The sequence below is a fragment of the Podarcis muralis genome, chromosome Z, assembly GCF_964188315.1.
Source record: "Podarcis muralis chromosome Z, rPodMur119.hap1.1, whole genome shotgun sequence".
Classification (NCBI taxonomy): domain Eukaryota; kingdom Metazoa; phylum Chordata; class Lepidosauria; order Squamata; family Lacertidae; genus Podarcis; species Podarcis muralis.
The window spans coordinates 39,686,791-39,712,014 of NC_135673.1; the positions used below are offsets into that span (position 1 = coordinate 39,686,791).

General features: G+C 42.2%; 1 protein-coding gene across 2 annotated transcripts in view; it reads left to right on the forward strand.

Moving 5' to 3' along the window:
* The first annotated feature begins 460 nt into the window (after positions 1 to 460).
* CUL4B (cullin 4B) overlaps positions 461 to 25,224 on the forward strand; it is a 32,699-nt gene continuing 7,935 nt past the window's right edge. The window contains exons 1-15 of one of the 2 annotated variants that reach the window (XM_028714303.2): positions 462 to 920; positions 1,722 to 2,318; positions 6,372 to 6,487; positions 14,099 to 14,202; positions 14,818 to 14,887; positions 16,111 to 16,184; positions 17,756 to 17,918; positions 18,114 to 18,203; positions 18,451 to 18,533; positions 19,032 to 19,099; positions 21,442 to 21,560; positions 22,083 to 22,275; positions 23,353 to 23,457; positions 23,935 to 24,045; positions 24,720 to 24,805. In XM_028714303.2, coding sequence (XP_028570136.2) covers positions 719 to 920; positions 1,722 to 2,318; positions 6,372 to 6,487; positions 14,099 to 14,202; positions 14,818 to 14,887; positions 16,111 to 16,184; positions 17,756 to 17,918; positions 18,114 to 18,203; positions 18,451 to 18,533; positions 19,032 to 19,099; positions 21,442 to 21,560; positions 22,083 to 22,275; positions 23,353 to 23,457; positions 23,935 to 24,045; positions 24,720 to 24,805 — 2,181 coding nt within the window. In that variant the 5' untranslated portion in view covers positions 462 to 718. Of the gene's footprint in view, positions 921 to 1,721; positions 2,319 to 6,371; positions 6,488 to 14,098; positions 14,203 to 14,817; positions 14,888 to 16,110; positions 16,185 to 17,755; positions 17,919 to 18,113; positions 18,204 to 18,450; positions 18,534 to 19,031; positions 19,100 to 21,441; positions 21,561 to 22,082; positions 22,276 to 23,352; positions 23,458 to 23,934; positions 24,046 to 24,719; positions 24,806 to 25,224 lie in introns of both variants that reach the window. The other variant, XM_028714304.2, reaches the window with a different exon arrangement.

Consider the following 25,224-nt stretch of genomic DNA (forward strand, 5'->3'; position numbering starts at 1 on the left):
TGCAACACTTCAGCTGCTTTCACACAAAAGGCTGTTCATAACTGTCATAACTATATCCACTGACATAACTTGCCTCAGATGTATGACATCACAGAGTTCTACTGCCCTTGTATTAACCCTTTGATTAGCATCTTGGATGCTTCCATCTCACCCCTCCCCTCCCCTAATGCAAATACGATCTTCAGGCTAATAATTATAAAAAACGCAAGCCAGCCAGCAAGGAGGACGAAACTATCTACCAAGTCCAACTTCCCACTCGTCCTGCTCAGGATGATGCTATGTGCATTTATTATTTTATTATTATATTTTTTTAAATGTAGGTGAAAAGTGGAGGCGCACTTCACGTCGCTCCTGAACTGCAATAAAAAAAAAAGAAAGCATGGAGGCGTGGCGGGAACCGGGACCATCCCCTCAACCAATTTCTGTCCAGGAAATAAAGGGGGTGGGACACGCGCCTCCTCACTCTTTCCCCTGCAAAAAGGCAGAGAGGAGAGAGCGGTGAGACGGAGAGGTTGTTTCTCAAGGAGCTCCAGCTCCTCCGCTCGCGTGTGCGCGAGGCAACTCCGAAGCCAAGGAAGCCAGAGGGTTTGGGGCGCTGGGAAGGCGAGGCAAAAGAAGGACCAAGACCAGAAGACGAAGAGTTGCTGCAAGCAGCAAGAACCAGGACCAGGGCAAGCGGCGTGGTTCGGGAGACCCGCCGACACACTTCGCCGGGGAGATGCAGCACTCCGAAGGCGGCAACCCCGCCTCTTCCCGCGAAGAAACATCACCAGAGCCTGGAGCGCGGGACTCCCCAACCACCCCGCCTGGGCACGAGAAGGACTCGCGCCCCCAGCGCCGTCAGCGTCGCCGCCGCCGCCGCCGCCAGCAGCACCACCAGCAGCAGCAGCAGCAGCCGCCCGGCAACATGAGCACTTCCGGTAGGTCAGAGGGCAGGAGGAAAAGCGGGTGCCAGGTAGCCGGGGGGGGGGGGAACGTTGGGGCGCGGGGCCTGGTCGAGGGCGAGCGGGTGAGTGAGAGAAATAGGGCCGGGCGTTCGGGACTGCCCCCCCCCCCGCGGGCTCCGCACACCCGGAGCGCGAGTTCCCCTTGCCGAAGAGCCCCCTCAGCCGCCCCTTTCGGAGCTTCCGGGCGGGGTTGGTCTCCCAGCATGCCGAGCGGCCGGATGTACCGCCATGTTTTGGGCTCCCTGCCTCTTGTGCCTGTAGTATTGACAATAACAAGCGGCGCGGCGGCCTCCCTTGTACGTTTCCCCCTCTCCCGGCCGCGAAGGAGGTGGCGGGGAAGCGAGAGGGAGCGGGAAAGGGAGCCCGGCTCCCCTCTCCGCCCCTCCTCGGGAGAGAGGTGATCTCGGGGAAAGGAGCGAGGCAGAGAGTGGAGGGGACCCTGGCCGAGTGAGGGGACAGGCAGAGTCGCTGAGAGAGGTTCGCGGGAGTCCGGGGCAGGGTGGCCAGGCGGAGCTGCCCTACCCCTCTCGGGGAGCCAGACGCCTTTTCTGAGAGATCGATCCGAGCGAGAAGGGGTGAAGGGAAGGCCGACAAGGGCTTCCTTTCCTCCTGAGAGGGAAGAGAAGAGAAGCGAACCGGCTGGCAAGGAGGCACTTGTTCTGCCTGGAAGGACGAGGCAGAGATATTCCACGACTTGCTCTGCATACCTGTCCCACCAGAAGGATTTGATGCCCTTCAGCCTGCTCACCTCTGTGGTGTTCATGTTTCCCACAGGTTTCACTTCCCCCAACCCCTCAGCAGCAGCAGCTCAGGAGGTCAGACCCGCCACTGATGGTAGTAGCAGCAGCAGCAGCAGTGGTGGGGGCGGCGGCGGCGCCTCGTCTTCTTCCAAGAAAAGAAAGCTAAATAGTAATAGCAGCAGCACTGATAGAGAAGAGGTTGAATCCATCACCTCCTGCTCCTCCGTTCTTCCCAGAAATAACTCTTCCACATCCTCTATCGCTGCTACTACCACCACCATCACCACCACCGCCACCCCTGCCACCTCTGCCTCCTGTTCCTCCTCATCAGGAGTTGCCTCTTCCAACCATTACCTGCAGAAGAAGTTGCGCTTTGAGGACTCCTTGGATTTTTTTGGACTTGATGCGAAGATGGCTGAAGAGTCTTCCTCCTCCTCTTCCTCCTCGTCACCTGCTGCCTCTTCTCAGCAGCACCAGCAGCAGCAGCAGTTCAAAAACAAAAGCCTCTTAATTTCCTCAGCTGTGGGACACCACGCAAATGGCCTGACCAAAGCTGCCTCTTCCACTGTCTCCAGTTTTGCCAACAGTAAACCTGGGTCAGCCAAGAAGTTAGTGATCAAGAACTTTAAAGGTAACATGGTTATTTCATTCCTTAACTTTGAAATGTGTATCTACATAAAGAGGGATGGCACGTACTTTGCAGAAATCTTTGGTGTGTGGGATCATATTCACCACTCTGCCACGGAATCCCTTGTTAGGGGAAACCAGACCACTTACCAGGGATCCATTACAATTTTATCCCCAAGTGTAGTGCTTTCTTTTTTGCCAAACAAAAAAAGTGTCAGGCGTTCGTTCATATAGCTGGTTTGAAAAAGATATGTTTCGTGGAGTTAACTCTCCCTGTAATTGGTGGTTGCAGAGGGGAGGGACAGGAATTTTTCATTCCTTCTCCAATGGCTCTAAAAATGAAACCAGTCCCCCTCAATATATCCCCAGCTCTTCACTATACATCCATGCTCCAGTTTCCCCTTTCTTGCTGCAGTTCTCGAGTTAAATGGAATGTGAAGCTTTTAAAAGTATGACAAAAATATATAATATTGAAGACAGACTATTTTTAAGTTGCAGCTTAGAAAAACTTAGATTGATGTATATGCTTCTGTTTCTTAAACATGTTTGTGAAATTACAGCTCTTTACCATAATCATGTGTTTAGAGATTTTTAAACAAAGTTGTATGCTATTTCCTGCAGCTGCATGTGAGGATCCCTGCTCTGAAGTACTAGTATGCAGTGCTGGTACAGAACAGGGCAGAGCATCCTTGACCTCTTAAAATCATACACTGGGAGTTTTTATTAGAATGAGGTAGCAGCTATTTCATCCTTTTCTTATTTCTCAGTCAGTTTAGGATAAAATTGTAGGGATACAACTATTTCCACAAATATAACGTGAATCCTGTACAGTTGTTTGCCAGAGACCTTCATCTTAGATGGTAGGGAAGGAAATGAGAGGATCCTATCATTTCTGGAATTTTGTATTTTCTCGAGGCATGTGTGTCTCCATAGTTTGAGAACCTGTCAAATATTCCCTCTAATGTTTGGTTGAGTCCCAAGTAAAAAGCTTAAAATTATTCTTGTAATCAGCATACATATATTTATTTACATGGAGGAGGCTAGATGGAAAATGAGAGGAAGCCAAAGAATTTTGCCTGGACACTCAGGTTTTTAAAGCAGCATGTAATGTGGGTGTTAAATTAGGGTTGTAGCACTCCTTAGATAGAATGAGTTCTGTTTGGTTCTGGTTCTGAAAAGAAATTCCTATGCTCAGAATGTGCTCAGAGGCACCCTGCTCTTTAATTCTAACTGCACCTCTTTTGCACTTGTTGCTGGTTGGCAAATCTTGGGAGTCTAATAAAAATAGTAGATCAGAGCAGTGGGAAGATTGCCCGTTCCTAACCAAAAGTCTCAAAGCTAGGTACTGTAACTACAAATGGGGCAGTAATGTTAATTTGTTGCAGTAAAAAGACAAAAAAAGCCATGGGGGACCTGATGTACCAACCTTAATTCAGCTGTTGTTAGTTTTTTTAAACTGTTTCTTAATACTGTGTTACAACTGCTGCAACCCACCTTAGGGTGAATGGTGGATATAACATTCTCTAGTGAATTTTGATATCTGTATGCGTAAGGGGAGGGGGAGTTTATGGATATACACATACCAAGAATGATAAAGCAGGCATTGATGTATTAATCTCTGGCTTTGAAGAGCTTCGTTATGTCTCTGAAAAAATACATTTTGTTTTTAAATATCTGTCTCAAAACATTTCTGCTTTCTAATCAAGTTTATTAACTGTTGCTTTTTTAAAGGAAGTATCTTACTTCAGGAAATGATAGAGTATATTGGCTGTTTCTTACTTCTAAGTACCTTCCATCACTCTACAAAAGAAAAACAATACAAAAAAATCAAAATCCGTTTATTGTGAGGACCATGCCTGTGCACAAACATCAACACTACAATAGTTAAAAATATTAAAATTCATTACATACTATGCCAACAAAACCTTCTTCCCACAAAATAGAAAAGGAGGGAAAACGAGCAACGAGTTAAACAGACGATGAAGGGGTCTTTACATTGTCGTCCATAAATCTTTCCCTGGCTTTCATGGCCTTCATCACAAAAACCGCTACCACATGGGTAATGCGTGGGTTTGCATCAACTAACAAAAATTTTACTCTATCTTCAGGACTGGTTATAGAGTTGGGTATAATTTGCAGCAATGTGTCTCTAAAGCCCAAGTAAATGGGGCAATAGAGGAGGTAATGTGTAAGATCCTCTTTAATTTTCATAAGGCAAGGACATAAACGATGTTCTACTGGGGTTTTTGTGTATCTACCGGTCAGATAAGCAGTTGGCAATGTTTGAAACCGTGCCATAGTGAAAACAATACAGATGGTCCTTATTTTTGTAATTACAAAAAACATTTTTATAATTTTGGCCTCACCACCATACACACATTCCTGTTTGTCTACCCTTAACATGCAGGTCAAGCTGTCTTTTGTTAAACCGTGTTTGCCTTTCCCAGACACTTCCCACTCATTTCTTTGCTTCTGACTGGTAAATGTGAATCTTGCATTTCCATTTCCTGACTCGTATATAAGTCCAGTTCTCACTGAGCGTCCATTTGACTCTTTTTATGCTTCTTTTGGGCAAATGCCTCACTGACAAATTAATGGTACCAAGCGTGTATATATTGTGAAGAATCTGCATTTCTTTTCCTTTCCTTGCTGTATATATACTACTCTTGCCACAATTGAAGAGTGTAGAAATGTCTGTGGATGAGGATAGGATACGTCTTCAGCTGAAATGGTAGATCTAGAAAGGGAACATCATCTGCTAGCATATAAACTGTACTGCAAATCTGATGTTCAAGCCACACCACATGAGGAATATGCACAGTGCCTCAAGAGCTGCTTATTGGTATCCCTGGCTACTAATCAGTTTGATCTTACATTATGTTGAAATGATGCTAAGTCAATAAGAACATTTGTATGGCTTGGTTTTCAAACTCCATACAAATGATATGCTTAAGGGGACATTTTAAAATTGATCCATGAAACTGTGGTAGCACATGAGGAATGAATCTTATCCACTTCGTAAGTAGGATATAGTATTTAGAACGTGGTAAGGTAAAAGCCAGTACCTTGAATCCTGCCTTGAAGACTTGCATATTGGAATACTTGTGTAATGTGCTCCTTGTGATATTTCCGTTTCATGAGGCAGGCTGTTGCATTGTCTGTATACTGCAGATACTGAAAAATAATCAAGAAAGCTTTGCACACAATACATTACAGGGGCTGATTTTTTAAAACATAAATGCTTTTTAGTTCTGAATTAGGGGGACGGGGATTGGCAATCCAAGGCAATCTAGTTTTGTACTGGTCAACTATTGCTTAATAGAACTGTCAAGTTCAGTAGCAAAGTCCCCATGATCTGCAATCCATTTGGTAAAGGTAAAGGAACCCCTGACCATTAGGTCCAGTTGTGGCCGACTCTGGGGTTGCGGTGCTCATCTCACTTTATTGGCCGAGGGAGCTGGCGTACAGCTTCTGGGTCATGTGGCCAGCATGACTAAGCCGCTTCTGGCGAACCAGAGCAGAGCATGGAAACGCTGGAGTGGGTACCTATTTATCTGCTTGCACTTTGACGTGCTTTCAAACTGCTAGGAGCGGGGACCGAGCAACAGGAGCTCACCCCATCGTAGGGATTCGAACCGCCGACTTTCTGATCGACAAGTCCTAGGCTCTGGTTTAACCCACAGCGCCACCCGCATCCTGCAATCCATTTGACTCATCCCGAATTCAACCATTTCACCTTTCTGATGGGTTAGTTTAGCAGAGATCTGTATTGTTCAGAGACAATGTCTAGTTTTCATTTGTTTACTTGCAAGTCACTATTGTGACCTGGCTACTGATGGGGCAGAAACTGGTACGTTGAGCATCTCCTAGAGGGATTATTTGTATGTAAGCATTAGTACAAATGCTTCCTTGATTATGAGTTTTGACAAAGAAGTAAATCTTGTGGGTCACTATTGAAAGCTCACTAAATGGCTTTTGGTCTGCTCCAGAAAGGCTGTTCTTACGTTCTTAAATTATATATTTGCTGTAAAAGACACTAATTTTTAATATCTTGCAGATAAACCTAAACTGCCTGAAAATTACACAGATGAAACCTGGCAAAAACTGAAGGAAGCTGTAGAAGCTATTCAGAACAGTACTTCAATTAAGTACAACTTAGAAGAGCTCTATCAGGTAAGTGTCAAAACTTGTAGCGTTCAATAACATAGGTAAAGCCGTACTAGACTGTAAACATCTCTGAGGTTTTTAGCCCACTTTCTAGGGCCTCAAACTATCTGGGTTTGAAGTGTGGATAAGGACCCATCATCACTCAGTGAAGACCAGGTTGGACTGATGGTACTTTAGAAAACTAACGAGAGCTCCGTCACAAATTCATCAAGCCAGATATACTTTTTCCATCAACACAGTAAAATATTCAGATGTTCATCTGAATGGCTTTTTTCTGGTACATTCACTATGGTTCAGGCATGGACCTGTCACTCTAGAATTTGTAGTGGCACTTTAACAAAACAGTGAAGACTGGCCACTATTTTAGGTGTCCTGCACTTCACTATGCTGGCGTGACCAAAGATTCTCTGGATAGGTAGGATGATAAGCTTCACAGGGAAACAAAGGTTCTGCTTATTGCTGGGACGACAACTTCCATCCCAGTTTGTTTCTTCTTCCTAGTGTGCTGACACAGACCTATTGTGAGGCCGAAACATCGCAGGCAGGGAGGCTTTTAACATGAAATTGAAGTAGAACTTCCCCAGTTTTTTGATATTATTTATTAGTAATATATGTATATATTATATATTGCACACTCCTTTAAAGTACAGTGGTACCTCGGGTTAAGTACTTAATTCATTCCAGAGGTCCGTTCTTAACCTGAAACTGTTCTTAACCTGAAGCACCACTTTAGCTAATGGGGCCTCCTGCTGCCGGAGCACGATTTCTGTTCTCATCCTGAACCAAAGTTCTTAACCTGAGGTAATATTTCTGGGTTAGCGGAGTCTGTAACATGAAGCATATGTAACCCGAGGTACCACTGTATCAAGATGGTGTTTGGCACATATAATAGAACATAAAAAAATACCATAAAACATTAAGAGGAATTCTTGGTGCTTGCAGAAATATGAGGTCATCCACTGCTCTGCAGCACTCAAAATACTTTTAATGCTAGTGGGAATGTAAATTAGTGTACTACCATTAGTTTACTCTTCAAATGAGTAAAGTTAAAGTAATCTGAAAAAGCTAGAAAGGCAAGTTGTCATAAGTAGATCCAAGTTACAGTATTGCTAAAAATGGGGAACTTAAGTTACTTACTGACTTTTTTATTGTGGTATTTACCTACTTCTAGAGAAGCAGGAAACAATGATGAAATGTTTCAAACTCCAGCCTCAAATACTTGAACACCTGGGATTTTGCTTGTTTTTATAGGAAGCACACTTAAGAAATCAAAAGACATAACTTCAGTAGTCCCTTTTACTACAAATGCTTGGTATATTCTTTTCTTTGTTGCCTTAAAAGTAACAGATTCCCTTACCTTAAAGAAGCAGCATTTACCGCATTTTTCACTCTATAGGACACACCTTGTTTTAGAGGTTGAGAACAAGAAACAAAATTATCCCCCTCTCTGCTCAGCACCCCTTCAGCGAAGCGGCAGGAGAAACGGAGCCACTTACATTTCTCCTCCCGCTTCACTGAAAGGGCGCTGTACAGCTCTCCCTCTCTGCTGAAGCCAGGAGAGTCTTACTCTCCTGGCTTCAGCAAAAGGAACCCACTGCGCTCCGGAGGCTTCAGGCGGAGTCTTGCTCTCCCGGCTTCAGCATAAGGAACCCGAAGCCTCCGGAGCGCGGAGGGAGCGCTCCCTCTGTACTTTGGAGGCTTCGCATTGCTATCGCTGAAGCCAAGGAGCCTGCATTCGCTCCATAGGACGCACACACATTTCCCCTTAATTTTTGGAGAGGAAAAAGTGTGTCCTATAGAGTGAAAAATACGGTATATGCAGAGTTAAGCATTTGTATCATTTTCGTGTATATTTTACAGGATTACCTCATCTTCTTTATCACTTACCATCCCTTCTTCCTTATCTGTTCCTATATTATTTTGAATGCATGTTTTTTCTCTCTCACTTTAGTTTTGCCAGTTAACTGTTGAGTTTTCTGTAGAACCACAGTATTTCACAGACGCACTAAGCCTTGGCTTAAGACTTTATAATCTGATTATGTGTGCTTCTATGGAATTACTTTGCATCTTCACTGATTTTTGGAAAGATAACCTTTACTTTGGGTTTTGTGAATGTCAAAGGAAAGATTCTTAATTTGCATGCAGTTTGTATTCAGTTTGTTCAATACCTGTCTTTCAAAGGTCTTCTTAATGTAGAGTATTCTGTAGCTATTACGGTTAATAACTGTGTAGGATTTTGAATCTTTGAAACTACTATTTGGATATCACTTGTTAAGTGTACTTTTTATCTAAGGGGGGTGTTGAATTATTTCTTAAATTATCACTATTATCACTATTAAGAAGTGAACATTATTCCATAGGATAGTATAACCCAAAGACTGAACAAAAATAATGACCGAAACATTGGCTATTTGATGTTGCTATTTTAAAATGGGGGTGGGAAGGATCTTGTTAGAGTGCTTCTTGTTGCATGGCTGTTTAGGACAAAAGTTTCTAACATTTAAAATATAAAAACAACACTCAGTTATTATTATTAATATTTTTTTAATTAGTTTTTTACCCACAAAGTTCTCAAAGTGACTTACAAGATTAGATACAGCAGATAAAAGCAATAAAAGCCAGAAAATGTAAAACAATGTATAGTACAAAATACAGAAAATGCTAACACAGTAACATCATATGAATAAGTCCTATTGCTTGTGATACAAATCTGATACACATACATCTCCTGACATAACTTTCAAATGGAGTAAAGTCCAAATTTTACAGTTGCATAGTTGGAGTTGGAATGGCCTCGAGCAGGCAGCCCTTGCTTCTAAGAGCTGTTGTTCTAATTGGCTTGTGGGAATCTCTCTTGCCTCAGAAAATAAAGCTAGATTTAATTGGCTTAAGTTACAAGAAGGTAGATTTTGGTTGAACATTTGGAGAAACATCTTAATGGTTGGAGAAATTCAACCATAGAACCAATTACAAGATAATAAATAATAATAATAATAAATTTTATTTATATCCCGCCCTCCCCAGCCGAAGCCGGGCTCAGGGCGGCTAACAACAATAAAACAGTACAAAAGTACAACATAAACAACATTCTAAAATCATTCCTTATAAAAATTAATTAATTCAAGCCACTAGCAACCATTGGGCCAGAGCTCCGCGAAGATTGCCGAGGGAGGGAGTCAGGCTGTGCCCTAGCCAAAGGCCTGGTGGAACAGCTCTGTCTTGCAGGCCCTGCGGAAAGATGTCAAGTCCCGCAGGGCCCTAGTCTCTTGTGACAGAGCGTTCCACCAGATCGGAGCCACAGCCGAAAAAGCCCTGGCTCTAGTTGAGGCCAGCCTAACTTCTCTGTGGCCTGGGACCTTCAAGATGTTTTTATTTGAAGACCATATTTGAAGATATTTGAAGATAGGCTTTCCATTGTTGAAACCCTACAAGCACTGGCTGGGCAAGCCAGCATCTCCCGACAGGGCTGGGAGAGAATGCTGCCAGTCAGTGTAGATGCTACTGTGCTGGATGGGCCAGTGGTCTCACTATATACAAGACTGCTTCCTATGTTCCTCTGGATTTTCTACCTCAAGCAAGGAATGGGACTACGTGGTCAACAAAAACTGTGTCAACTCTTGAATTCACATAGGTAGAATACTGTACTAGGTTGATTAACATATAGCTCATATTCCAAGCTTTGCGGCTGATGGGAGAACCTTCAACATCTTGTCCTCTTGTCTCCTTGGGAGTCCCTTAAAAGAAATAGTAACTAGAAATTGAGTTGTAGGCATACCACGCAAATTGTCTTGTGGCTTATCTCCATGTTTCTCTTACCTCTTACTTTGAGGAGGGTGTCTTGCTACGTTATTGATAATGTTAATGCATTGTGCTTTCTGGCACACAGCAGTTACTGAGAATTAATTATCGAAGCATTCAATTGGCATTCTGCTGTATTATTTATTTATAGCATTTGTACCCTGCTCTTTAGCCAAAAAGGCCCCTAAAATGACTTACATAAAATCAAAACAAGACACTCTCTACCTACAGGTTGACAATCTGAGAAAACAACCAAACAAACCCCACAACACACAAGGGGAAAAGGATGGAAGAGGAAAATAAAAATAAAAACTCTGGCACCAATTTCTAGACTGTTTTTCCTATATACCTGTCGGCACAGTTCAAAGGCAGATGGTGCCTGATGCTGGGCTTCCAGCAGAGCCGATGGACTGACCCTGCTTCCTCTCCCATTGAGGCAGTCTGGTGGACTGGCTTCCCTCAGAAGACAGTTGAGGGAGAGGAGGCTTGATGGGTCTAGTCAGTGTGTCACAGCAGAGCCTGTGTAATGAGCTCCACTTCTTAGCTGTACATTAGGAAATAATGGTTATTTATCAGAGTAATTGACTACTTCAGGAGGTAGTCATCTGTTACAGATGCAGGAATTTCATCTTGTATTGTAGATCCTCCACTGAACAGGGGCTTGGACTAGATAACCGCTCTTTCTTCCACATGCCATAGACGAGCCTTGTGGCTTACCAGTAGAACAACTTTCTGGAAGATAGTTAAAAGCTCATTTAAGGGTTATTTGGGGATAAACTTGCATGTTTTCAACCAGTACTTCTGACATCTTAGGGTAAGATATCCTATTACAGTGGTACCTTGGGTTAAGTACTTAATCCGTTCTGGAGGTCCGTTCTTAACCTGAAACGGTTCTTAACCTGAAGCACCACTTTAGCTAATGGGGCCTCCCGCCGTCGGAGCACAATTTCTGTTCTCATCCTAAAGCAAAGTTCTTAACCTGAAGCACTATTTCTGGGTTAGCGGAGTCTGTAACCTGAAGCATATGTAACCCGAGGTACCACTGTATATATATATGTACTGTGGAAATCTGTCAGCCTCCTGAGGTTAAGGCCTTAGGGGACCCCCCTCTGGTATGTGTTCAAAGTGATCTCTCAGCTAGCACCAGATATTTTTACAGTAAAGTAACTGTATTTTCTATTGACACTATTCGTTTGCATCTATTTTTAACATGTGTTAAAAATAGTAATATAAGTTGCTGGTGATGTGAATACTTGATAAAACTGTTCTGCTAAAGAGCAGCTGCCTGGTAAATGTATCCAATTCCAAATGTGCATTTTAATGCACGATTATGTATGCCACAGCATCAAGATATTTTTCTCCCACATTCCTCAAAAAGATTCTTACAACTATTGTTTTGATCAGCAATAAACCTCTTAGTGCACTACTTCCCCTGCTGGCAAAAAATCCTTGTAAAGCAACACTAGATTATTTAAGTCTCCCACTTCTTCAAACCCCCTTAGTAGAGCTTTGAGGTGAACTTATTTATACCAGTCCCCTTCTCTCAAATGTGCTAAATTTCAGATTAGTGAATAAATTTGGATCTCCTTTTCCAAGCTGCTCTCACACTGGAGAGCCAGTGTGGTGTAGTGGTTAAGAGCGGTAGTCTGCTAATCTGGGGAACCGGGTTCGCGTCTCCGCTCCTCCACTTGCAGCTGCTGGGTGACCTTGGGCCACTCACGCTTCCTTGAAGTCTCTCAGCCCCACTCACCTCACAGAGTGTTTGTTGTGGGGGAGGAAGGGAAAGGAGAATGTTAGCCGCTTTGAGACTCCTTAAAGGGAGTGAAAGGCGGGATATCAAATCCAAAATCATCATCTTCTTCTTCTTCTAATTCTTCTTCTTCTTCTTCTTCATAGGGTTGTTTCAAGGTTTGTCTTAATTTAGTCCATAATAATTTATTTAAACTTCTTCACCAGTAGACCTGGTGCTTTTGCAGAAGAAAGGAACAAGTGACATAAACAAAAGAAAGATTTCTGTCCTGAAGTCCTTACAATCACTAAGCTTTAACATGGGGAGGGCGAGAGGTTAGAATTAATATGAGCAAATACAACTAAGATGTACATGGACTTTGTTTTAGTTGATGAGGGTACTTAGCATTTATAGACAATGTTCACAGAGGTAGCTATATTACTGTTGCAGCAAAACAAAAGAATCTTGTAGACTCTTGAAGGCTTACAAATGTATTATGGTATAATATTTCTGGTCCACAAAAGATTATGCCACAATAAATTTGCTAGCCTTTAAGGCTAACAAAGGGATTATCTGATCCATAATCCCTGACCATTGGTCATGCTGATGTGGCTGGAGTCCAACATCTGGAGGGTCACATGTTCTCCATGTTTCAGCGTGTTTCAGGGCTTCTTGTAGTTACATAGTGAAGTTGAAGTGTTCATAAGTGCTTTGTGTTCTTATTTGATGAGTACTGTCTCCATATACCAGCAAACAACTGAAATGACATTTGAATAATTTTAAAATACAGCACCTAAAATAAAACACAACAAATATATTCCTTGTGGTTTCAACAGCCAGTAAAACAGTAAATTCAAGCAGGCTTCAATAGTAACACCCAGCAGATATTTATTGCATGGAAGCATAACCATATTTACTTTGAAGTAAATTCTGTTGCGGAAAATGCAGTTTAAGTAAAGGTAAAGGGACCCCTGACCATTAGGTCCAGTCGTGACTGTCTCTGGGGTTGCGGCGCTCATCTCATTTTACTGGCCGAGGGAGCCAGCGTACAGCTTCTGGGTCATGTGGCCAGCATGACTAAACCGTTTCTGGCGAACCAGAGCAGGGCACGGAAACGCCGTTTACCTTCCCGCCGGAGCGGTACCTATTTATCTACTTGCACTTTGATGTGCTTTCGAACTGCTAGGTTGGCAGGAGCAGGGACTAAGCAACGGGAGCTCACCCCGTCGTGGGGATTCGAACCGCCAACCTTCTGATCGGCAAGTCCTAGGCTCTGTGGTTTAACCCATAGCGCCACCCGCGTCCCTCAAAATGCAGTTTACTTACTAGTAAATGTTCTTAAAATTGCAGCATTGGTTTTAGAGTAGTGTACAAATAATTTTATGTTTGAACTATAATTGTGAATCTTTGCTAAGCAAAATTAAGGCTATGCAGTCTTCATCACTGGGTCGTTTGGGCTGCATGTCCTTTAAGTGTCAGAGTTCTCTGTCTAAAATGTTGCTCATTTGCTAGTCTGGTATTCCATTGTTTTCTTCCATTTTCTTCTTCATGATGTTACTGTAGTTATATTAAATGAGCTCAGTCAGCTGAAAGGCACTCTGCCCAGGGGAGCATGAATGCAACTGCAGTGCATTCTGGCATGTATTTTGTTCTGTGAACTAACAGCAAAATTGAGAGCCAGATCTTTGGAGTCCCATTTTAAATGAGTAGTGTTTGTGCAGAAAGTATCCAAAGACTGCAAATGACTTGAGACCTGTGAGCAGACTTCCATTCACATACTGGGGATTTCCCACGCTCATTGTAGTTCTTGGCATCTCCTGAAAAGCCACTCTTGTGGGTTAGTCATATTCATTTAATTGGGTCTAATCAAAGTAGGTCTAGTTTTGAATACCACCCTTAACTTTGATCTCTAATTGTCTAGTGATGCCCCCACATCAGATAGGTATGTTTTTTAAAACTCGCTGGGAAGAATCATTTTGACTTGTGTTTTTCTGAGAGCTGGCATGTACAGAAAAAGTTACAAATTGTAGATGGAGTCCTGCAAATGTTGGTGGAGTTTTTTTCATGTGTCCTCCTTTTCCTTTTTTTAGGCTGTTGAAAATCTCTGCTCATATAAGATTTCTGCAAATTTGTACAAGCAGTTAAGACAGATTTGTGAAGACCATATCAAAGCACAGATCCATCAGTTCAGAGAATATCCTTTTTGTGTAGTAAGTCTGTTTGTGGACTTCATTTTTATAATGCCTGAAATCCAGATACATACACACATCTGTGTTCTTCTGTGTTTCCCTCTGAGCATCTTCCCTGTCAAACTTCAGGGTGGATATTTACATCCTTGGAGTCTTAAAAATCAGTTTAGTGTCTAGGATAGAGTCTTTTGAAACAATAAGTACTGGGAAGTAGGTGAAATTTGGTGCTCATATCCTCTGAGGCTATGTGTATGCTTGTGATATTACTAGATCACAATGCTTTGAATATGGGTATTATCATATGTGGACACCTAACTTGAAAGATAAAGTAAGTTCTTTCATAATTTTAAAGCTAATGAGTTCAATGGAATTGTGTCATCACAAGTGTTTGATTAACATAGTAGCTCATTAAATTAGAATGGTGGTCTCTTGGCCTTTAGCTGATTTTAAATAAACATATTTTTCATGATCACATCCTAGCCTAAAACAAAGGCTTTAGAATAGGGCTGGCAGTTTCTTTTGTTTCTATTGAGTTTTCCAGCGATGACGCAGAAGAACAATGTCATCAGGCATTGGTGTTGTCCCAGTTGTTGTGTTAAATTTCTTAACTCCTTCATCATGGATTCATTGGACAGTGTTCTTTTTCTCAAGAAAATAGACAAATGTTGGCAAGACCACTGCAGACAAATGGTAAGGCTTGTTTTCCTTCCAAATAATACTTTTGTGAACTTGGATCCCAGATGGTTTCCCCCCACAAACACCTGCAGCTTCCTGAAAACTGCCTTGCGAGTTGGAACAGGAACTATCTTGAGTAGCTTTCCAGGGGTCACAGATAGATGTGGAGGCAGGGGAGCTCATTTGCCGTGCAGAGAGAAGTGCTTTCTGCTCACAGATATTTAGACAAATACAACTTTTTGTTTTATACCAATATAAGGAAATGACTCAAGCAATTATATAAAGGTAAAGGTACCCCTGCCCGTACGGGCCAGTCTTGCCAGACTCTGGGGTTGTGCGCCCATCTCACTTAAGAGGCCAGGGGCCAGCGCTGTCTGGAGACACTTCCGGGTCACGTGGCCAGCGTGACAAGCTGCATCTGGCGAGCCAGCACAGCACACGGAACGCCGTTTACCTTCCCGCCAGTAAGCGGTCCCTATTTATCTACTTGCACCCGGGGGTGCTTTCGAACTGCTAGGTTGGCAGGCGCTGGGACCGAGCAACGGGAGCGCACCCCACCGCGGGAATTCGAACCGCCGACCTTTCGATCGGCAAGCCCTAGGCGCTGAGGCTTTTACCCACAGCGCCACCTGCGTCCCCAAGCAATTATATACTTAGGACCTATTTTTGCTGTATTGCTTTTGTGTCCTGACATTTAGGCATTCAGTTCGCAACTCTTGGCGACAGTTTCTGTCACTTCGAATCTGGTACATTATGCTTCATAATTTTTAGGGGTCCCTTAGGAAGGTAACCCTTTTTGCAATGCGCCTCAGTAATTTTAAAAGGGCAGCGCCATAAAACCTGCTTAAAGAAGTATTTCATCAGAATATTATGTGAAGAATTAGATTAAAATGTGCCCTCACTTCAGTCTCTGGAGGGAATGAAGTTTCCCCAGGTGACAGGAAGTGCAGCAGCTTTTCAGTGTCTCTTACCCTGTCCTGGTTGTGGAAACCTGCACATTAATGAGGATATGCACCATTCATCTTAAGGAACATGGTAAAGCAAGAGGGAGAAGTCGGTCAGTTCATATGTTTGATTTTCTAAAGTTGCAGTCAATAAGGCATATTTAGAAGCAAGGCCTGTTAAAATTGGTGGCCTTTCCAACCAAGTAATCATGTTTAGGATCAGGGCACAAGAATGATCTTGCTTTATGTCAAAATGTTTATGGCTTGATTTTTTTTTTCCCCTCCCCCTTACAGATAATGATTAGAAGTATCTTTTTGTTCCTGGATCGAACATATGTTCTTCAAAATTCAATGCTGCCATCAATTTGGTGAGAATGAAAAGAGAAGTATTGATTTTAGACTTCCAGATGCTTTGTCAAAAATATAGATTCAGTTTTTCTTCCCTTCCATTGTGATTGAGATTGAGCCACAGTAAACTGACAGTGAATAGAAAATCTTTGTAGCATGGCTGGTATATATGTTTTCTTTGCTATTCTGACCACCCAGATTTTCACAAGGGGTGTGTGTGGCAGTTTAAAGCTAAAGTTAAGCTAAACCAAGTTCATATTTTGAAAGTATCAACTAGCTCCAGAACGGTGAACGAGGTCACTGTGCATATTGTTGGGATACCAAGAATGGCAGCAGTGCTACATGTTGGGAACAATTGAGCCATCAGGAACCAGCAAAAGGGTCTCTGTCTTCTGGCACCATGCTCAAACATCACAATAAGCCATACACAAGCCATTTATGCCTGCGTCTTGCCTCTCCACCAGCACTGTGGAGAAACAAAGAACAATTAGCATTGTTTCTTTTGTTCCTGGTTTTTCAATCACTGTTTGCGTGAGCACAACAATTCCTGGTTCAGGTATAATGCCAAGCAGGTGTTATCATGGTTTGTTTCCTCTGCACGCTCACAGTGAGAAGCAAAACAATCTAGGTTGACGCATTCATGGTAAACCATTAATTATGCTTTACTATGAAACAGACCAGTGGCAAAAGCAAATAGCAATTTAGTCTTGAAATTTTAAAACAGGTGATGCAAAAGTAGAATGCTGCTAGCCTGGAACAATTGACTGGTTGTTTTTGTTTTCAACCATGTAGTTAAGCATGCTTAACAAAATGCAGACCTTTGGGTTATGCCCTCCAGAACTCTACTCATTGTCTGTGTACTTATTTAAAATCTCCTCAGTGACTTTTACAGGAACAAAATGTGTCAGAGTTTGGTTTAGAGCCTTGTGTTCCCAGTGCAGTATCAGTGTTATAAGTGGTGCACATTAGGTTGGACCTCATTTTATCATACCGTTTATAGAAGGACTCCTTTCATGAAAGGAGCTATAAGGTTTTTTCCAACCTATTTATTGCTTGTATTAAACTTGCTACTAGTATTAAATTCTGGAAGCACTCCTGTTGCTTTCTCCCCCAGCCAACTGCCTGTTTTTAATCTTTTAAATCCCATTCTCAACTTAACTCTGGAAGAGTTCCTAGTATGTATGTATTTATCCAAATTTCAGGTTATATGAGTAGGTATATCCAATTCATATGAATACATGCCTCTTAAATGCATTTACACACATTTTTTGGTCCTTGGAAAAATGTGCAGGTAAAATGGGCCCATTCCACCCTTGGGGTAAGAGCTTGCTATGGACATTTACCCAGATCACTTAAGGCCTGGTCAACTACTAGTTTCTGAACCCTTTATGAGAATCTGGCTTGCTGGGTTCGGTCATAAATGCATGAAAGAGCCAAGGACTCACTTTCTCTTGTGCTGTATTCAGAAAGTAGTACCTGATCAGGCCTGTAGATTACTTCTGCAGTTGAGCACTTAGACAAAATAAATGCAGAACAAAGCTGCCTCTCTGTGTTGGTCTCTGCTTCCTTATAATGATTCATTCGTTTCCAGGGATATGGGGCTAGAATTGTTTAGGACTCATATAATTAGCGATCAGAAGGTCCAAAACAAGACCATTGATGGCATCCTTCTGTTGGTTGAGCGAGAGAGGAGCGGTGAGGCTATTGACAGGAGCCTTCTTCGCAGCCTTCTCAGCATGCTTTCAGATCTTCAGGTAAGCAAGGGATGCCCCATCACATTGAACCTGTACTTGTTGTGTTGTGTTGTAAACCGCCCTGTGATCATCTGATGATGGGCGGTATATAAATTTAATTAATAAATAAATTGAATGAATGAATGAATGAATGAATAATGTCAAAGTAAGCTGTGAGAGCATCCTAAGCAAATGACCCATTTCTGTTTTCCACAGATTTACCAGGATTCTTTTGAACATAGATTCTTAGAAGAAACAAATCGCCTGTATGCAGCAGAAGGACAGAGGCTTATGCAAGAAAGAGAGGTATTTTATTATCTTATTGCTCATGGGCACCATGGGGACATTAACCTCCTGGTTAATGAGGGCAGAACAGTAGCTCCCAAGACTTGCTTTGCTGTGCTGACACGGGCTACAATTAAGTATTTCAGCAATAATATGACAAGATATAATAATGCCCCTCCAATTTGTTTCTCAGACATTTTCCCCGCAATAAAGGATATACCATTCTCACCTTATTTAACTTTTCTCCATAATTTATTCAATCTGTCAGGTTCCAGAGTACCTCCATCATGTCAACAAACGCTTGGAAGAAGAAGCAGACAGGATTATCACCTACTTGGATCAAAGCACTCAGTAAGTGTGTGGACTCCCTCAACCTGGTGTGTTAAACATGTTAAAAATGACCTGGTTTCAGCATTTCTTTTTGCCAAAGTGTGGTTTAATTTCCTAGACATAAAGAATAATGTCTAGCAAGGCCACACTCGCATCAGTTGTCAGAAATTACATAGTTTCCAGAAGAAAAGACAAGCGTTGACACCATTAAAACCATGAAAAACTTAAACAAGTTCTGGGAATAAATTGTCAAAGATGAGAGTTGTAGCTCATCAACATCGAGAGGGCATTGCATTGGCTACCTCTGCTCTAGATGATTTATCTGCTTTATATAAAAGACAGGAGAGACCAGAAGCAGTTTTTTATATACACACACACACCCCACCAATCTGGACCATAAACACGTTGTTAACAAGTAATTGAAATGTTATTGTTTGAAGCATCTAGGTGTTCCAGTTGGGTTGAAAATGGTTAACTGATAAGCAAAAAGAATGTAATTCTAAACACTTTTTCCTATAGGAAACCACTAATTGCTACTGTAGAAAAGCAGCTGCTAGGTGAACATTTAACAGCCATTCTACAGAAAGGTAACCTATCTTCCTTCATATAAATATTTCTTCTTACTGCTTCAGGGCTTTCAGTTCCCTATACTAAACAGAAATGACCCATTCAGATTCTAAAGTCCCTCTTGCCCACCCAGTTCATGAAATAGCAGTGAACAGTATACGAAATGGTGACTTGCAAGCAGTGGCGTAAGCAAGGCCAGGTGGTACCCAGTGTGGAATTTTTTTTGTCAAACCCCCCCCCCCCCATTTGAAATTATTAAAAGGAAAGATACTTACACAAGGGTTATTTTCAGGTTTATTTACTTAACATTGTGAGCATAAGCACCTAAAATGTTTTTTCCCTAACTATGTCTCAGAGACTGTATTTTTAATCTCTTTTCAACCATCAAGGCATTCTTAAGTGTTGCCTGCTTCCCACCCCTACCATCCATATCTACCCTATCTGTCTCCTGAGTTTTTTTCATGTTAGTCTCATCCATTTTTCCTAATTTCCTCCCTTCCTTGCTTCAAGACATTCAATTCTTCTGTTATCAATGGTTCTATCTTAGTAGTCAGTTCTGACACTATTTCAATATTTTTATCCATTTGGGCTCGAATCTTGTCTGCTAAATTATCCCAAATTTCCTTCATCTCTTTAATCAATTCTTCCTTCCACACAGAGAAAGTCCCCTCAATTCCAAGCAAACCTTGTTCCTTGATATGTTTTTAACTACTCAAAATACTCAGGACCGTGTGGAATTCACATAATTTACTCTGCCTTCCCTGGTTCTCAAAACAGTCAGTTTTACAACAGTACCTTATCACTTTGTCAAGGCTGCTTTCCCAGGAAACACCACTTCCTGTACTTTCCTGTACTCTAGTCTGTTCCAAACTTTAAAATTCCAATTTATCTATAAGAATTCTTTGAAAACAAACTCAATCTTCTTTAAACCACTCCAGCCAAGGTGTATTCACAATCCAGTTATAAATCCAGTTGAAGGTAATAAAGAATGGGTTTCAGTTAATTTTTAGTCTGAATGTCACATCAACAGGCAAATATACCATTGATGCTTGCCTTGAGCCCCGCCCCCCGCTGCTGGCAACATTGGGCTCCCCATCCCTACTGGACCGACGCTAGTGTCCCCAGAAGCGCAGAGCAGGGCACACAGGAGGAGCAGGCAGTGGCACCCCTCTATCGCAGGGGCCCATCCCAGCACGTGTTCAGGCAGGGAGAGCAGGGCCTGGCTATGGAGGTGCAAAGGGGATGCAATACAACTCAACCCCGCTCAGTTCCTAGCCGTACGAGGGCAGGGCATGGCCAGGGAGAGCAGGGCCTGGCCTGGCCGACAGCGCCTGCTGCAACTCAGTCTCAACCCCACTCGGTTCCTCGAGGTAATTGCATGTGCGCCCTTCGCCTCAAGTACAAATTCAGAGATGAGTTCAGCCAGCATTTTGTCACCCGCCCCCCTCCTGATGGCACCCAGGGCAGACTGCATTCACCACACACCCCTTGCTACACCCCTGCTTGCAAGTCCTGTCCTCATTGCAGGTAAGGAGCCACTGTAGTGCCTTCAGATGTGTATCAGAATGAAAACATAATATTCCTAGGAACAGAAAAAGAGAAAGTTTGGGTATAGGTTGTCCGATAAGATTTGTCAACCCTATATGGCATTAAGAGTTTCAAGGCAATATGGATGTCAACTTTCAGTGGAAGACAAGGGATAGGTGAGATAAACTAAATGTTTTGCTTTCTTGCCTTTAAAAATGGTCATTATGCTTAAGACACCATGCTTTTCAAAGAGAATGAAATATGCTTTTCCTGAAGGGCAGTTAACATAGGATTACCAGAGAGCCTGTAACCCATATTGGTGGGAGTTGGGTGCATGAGATACAGACAGAAGCATTGTCCACGAGACTCTAGAGCAACATCAGGAATGCTGCCATTATTGTGCCAAAGCTGATAGAGGGAAAGGGGGTGTTTTTAAAATCACATTTTGCTTACTATTATGGGGTGTGTGAAAGCACTGAAATTGCTCCCTCTAGCTGTGCAGAATGGAAGTGTTTGTTTTGCTTTATCCCATCCTTTATCCTAGGAGTTTGTGAAAGTGTACATTGTTATTCTCCTTGCCACCATTTTTTCAATGTTATCCCATTTTAATGATAAAAAACCCATTCTTCACTAGAAATCATGTGGCAGGAGCAGCAGCCTCAGCAATAGATTTAAGACCTTCACTTCTGAAAACTGTCTCATCCAATGTGGTTTCTCAATTCATCTGTTGTCTCACTTTCAGTCTTCTCCCACCTTTTAGACCTGTAGTTTCTTAAATATTCTCAGTTGCATTTGTTTCATTTGGAGTAATTAGTAACACATTTTTATCTTGCAGGTTTAAATCACCTTTTGGATGAAAATCGAATTCAGGATTTGTCTCTATTGTATCAGTTGTTCAGTAGGGTGAAAAATGGAGTGCAAGCTCTCTTGCAGCAATGGATTGAATATATAAAGGTATCAATATGTGACTTATTTCGAAAAGTTAACTTGGAGGAGCAAGTCTTTAAATTTATTGAGGTGGGGAAAGATGTCTGCAAAATCTTGGTTTATAAGCCATATATGACAAATCATGTGGCTAAGCTGTCACCATAGTTTTCTAAAATATAGGCTGAACAAGTTTGCATCAACATTGTTGTGAGCACAGTGGGGAGCCATCATCTCTATTGGATCCATTTCATTCCCTTTCTTGACTTAACATTCTGAAAATCTTCATGGGTTAACATAAAGCTTCCCTGGCTGACTTTGTACCAGCTTCATTGAGTTGTTGTGGTAATTAAATGGGGGTGTAGGAACCATGTACACCACCTTGAGCTCCTTGAATAAAGGGCAGGGTGTAATGAAATAGGCAATAAATTGATTAGTGCATACTGCTTTTGTGTAAAGCATGTAATGTGTGTCCTTACGCACTGGATCTTGTTCGAACTATATGTGCCATCCAGCCACAAGTGTGTGATAAATAACTTTCCTCCTTCGCAGGCATTCGGCAGCACCATAGTAATCAATCCAGAAAAAGACAAAACCATGGTACAAGAGCTACTAGACTTCAAGGATAAAGTTGATCATATAATTGACATTTGCTTTTTGAAGAACGAGAAGTTTGTTAATGCCATGAAAGAAGCCTTTGAGACCTTCATCAACAAAAGACCAAATAAACCAGCTGAGCTTATAGGTGGTAGTTCTTCTTTTTCTTCTTCTTGTTATTTCAACTTATTAAGACTCCTACTAATAATAGTCTCAAGATGGTAGTGGAAAGCTCAGTGAAGATGCTGAACCATGTAAAAAAGATGAATTGCATGCTAGTAATCATCAGGCATCCAAAACAAAGCTGCTGCTAATACTATAGTGCCGTTACACAAATATATGGAGCAACCGCACTTGGAATGCCCTGTACAATTCTCATTCCCTTGCCTCAAAAAGGATATTGTGAAACTGGAAAGGGTTCAGAAAAGGGTGACCAAGATGATCAAGGGGATGAAGTAACTCCCCTTTGAGAAAAGATTACAACATTTGGGGCTCTTTAGTTTGGAGAAAAGGCAAGTGATAGAAGACAGCAACCAACTTGGACAGCAACTCCAGTACTCCTGGAAACATTCATGTAATCACAGCTGGCACAATTATAGTCTAGTGAAATACTTATTATAGCTAGCAGATACCTTGTGCAAGGTTGTATTTCTGAGTTTGGTTCTCGGTCAGTCTAGTTCCTCTGATGGAGCTTTGCAGCCCCTTGGCTGTGAGAGGGAATAAGAGGGCTGACTTCCAATCAGACCTGATATTTAAGAATTGGTCATACAGTCATACCTCGGGTTAAAGTAGCTCCAGGTTGAGCATTTTCGGGTTGCATTCCGCGGTGACCTGGAAGTAATGGAACGGGCTAATTCTGGGTTTTGCCGCTCGCTCATGCACAGACGACCCATGCAGACGTGGGTTGCATTCTGCTCAGGATGCAAACGGGGCTCCGGAACGGATCCTGTTCGCATCCAGAGGTGCCACTGTACTTAGGAGCAGCAAGGTAGGCTGGAGAAGATGGTGGTTTTGAATGCTCAGAGTTTTTAGTTCCCTTTTGCTTTCCACAGTGATGTCACATTTGGTATATGCTAAGGCTGTTGCTGGCATGACACTTCTGTTAGAACTGACAGTGAGCCAGTAGAGGTTATAGAACACTAGCCTAGTCAAGAATAAACTAAGACTTGATTTAGGAGTTCCTACTCAGATCTATCTCTTCCTTTTTGGTTTTGTGTTTCTTCAGCTAAGTATGTGGATTCAAAGCTTCGTGCAGGTAACAAAGAGGCTACTGATGAAGAGCTCGAAAAGATGTTGGATAAAATTATGATTATATTTAGGTTTATTTATGGTAAGACCTGGTCTTCTTCTTTACATTAGGCACCCATGCATATCAGCAAAAAATATAGGCCCAATAATGCTGACTGAATAAGACTTAATGAATGAGAATAAGACTGTTATTCTCCCAGCTTGTTTTGGGGTTTAGGTCTGCAGGAATCAGAGTTAATTAAATACTCAAGATTGCATAACTCAGGTTCATTGCCTTAACCCACAGGAACTACGCACATTGATTTTTTAAAATGAATCTGTAAACTATTTGTGTTGTTAAATTTGGTGGGTCGGAATGCATAGATAGCAACTGGTTCTAGCATAGAGCCACCCTGAGGAAATAATAAGAAGGTTGGGTCAAACCTTCCACTGAATCTCTCTGCCATCTCAAAATAATCTATCAAGCCCCTAGACCTGTTTGGAATGAGGGGAGCTTCAGGGTTCCCCTCTAGAGAACATGTACTTGGAAAGGAGCTTTAAATCTGCTTCTCTTCTACAGGAAAAGATGTTTTTGAGGCCTTTTACAAAAAAGATTTAGCAAAGCGGCTATTAGTCGGCAAAAGTGCATCAGTCGATGCTGAAAAATCTATGCTTTCCAAGCTCAAACATGGTAAGGTTTTTTTTGTTTTATCCTCTGCTAATTTCTTCTGTGTATACTTTTCATAGGAAATCCCCAATGAATGTTTTTGTACAATAAGTCACTTGAGTATTCTTTAGCCGTTGTGATGTGCATACCTTTTTCCTGCACAGAGCGTATTCCTGTACAGTGGTACCTCAGGTTAAGTACTTAATTTATTCCGGAGGTCCGTTCTTAACCTGAAACTGTTCTTAACCTGAAGTACCACTTTAGCTAACGGGGCATTGCGCTGCCGCCACGCCCCTGGAGCACAATTTCTGTTCTCATCCTGAAGCAAAGTTCATAACCCGAGGTACTATTTCTGGGTTACCGGGGTCTGTAACCTGAAGTGTATATAACCTGAACCGTATGTAACCCGAGGTACCACTGTATAGAAAAACAATGTCATGTGTGAAGGATTCCTGAAAGAAAGTGTCACTGCTGCTTTACTAGGACAGAGTATTGAGGGAACACCAGCAGAACCAATCTGCAACAGCGGCCACCAAACCAGCCACTCCTGAGCAGCACTGCAATACTGCCCTAATCTTCAACTTGAACTGAAACAGAAAATATATCTCTGCCCTCTTGTTAATGATGTGCTCTTAGTCACTTGTTGACAGTGACAAAATTCCTAACTGCAACTTCAATACACAACTGTCCTTTTGTAGAATGTGGAGCTGCTTTCACCAGTAAACTTGAAGGAATGTTTAAAGACATGGAGCTTTCTAAAGACATCATGATACAGTTTAAGCAGGTATGGGTACAAAGTGGCCATCCTTATTTCATCATTATCTGCTTGTGTTCAGTTACATCTGAAAAGGACATTGCAAGGACTCCCTCTTGCTTTGCTTTCTCACAACACGCATACCTGCCTCTCATAGAATTGTAGAGATGGAAGGGGCCACAAGGGTCATCTAGTCCAACCCCCCTTCAATCCAGGAATCTTTTGCCCAATGTGGGACTTGAACGCACAATCCTGGGATTAAGAGTCTCATGCTCTACCAACTGAACTACGCATACTTTAGTTCCATCAACACATTTTGGCTTCTGCATGCCAAATTTGTAATGCTGTTAAGGATTTTTGTTTTTTGTTGGAGCTAGTATGATGTAGCAGTAGATAAGGAAATTCAGCTTGAAAAATCTGGGTTTCAATTTCATGAAATTTACAGGGTG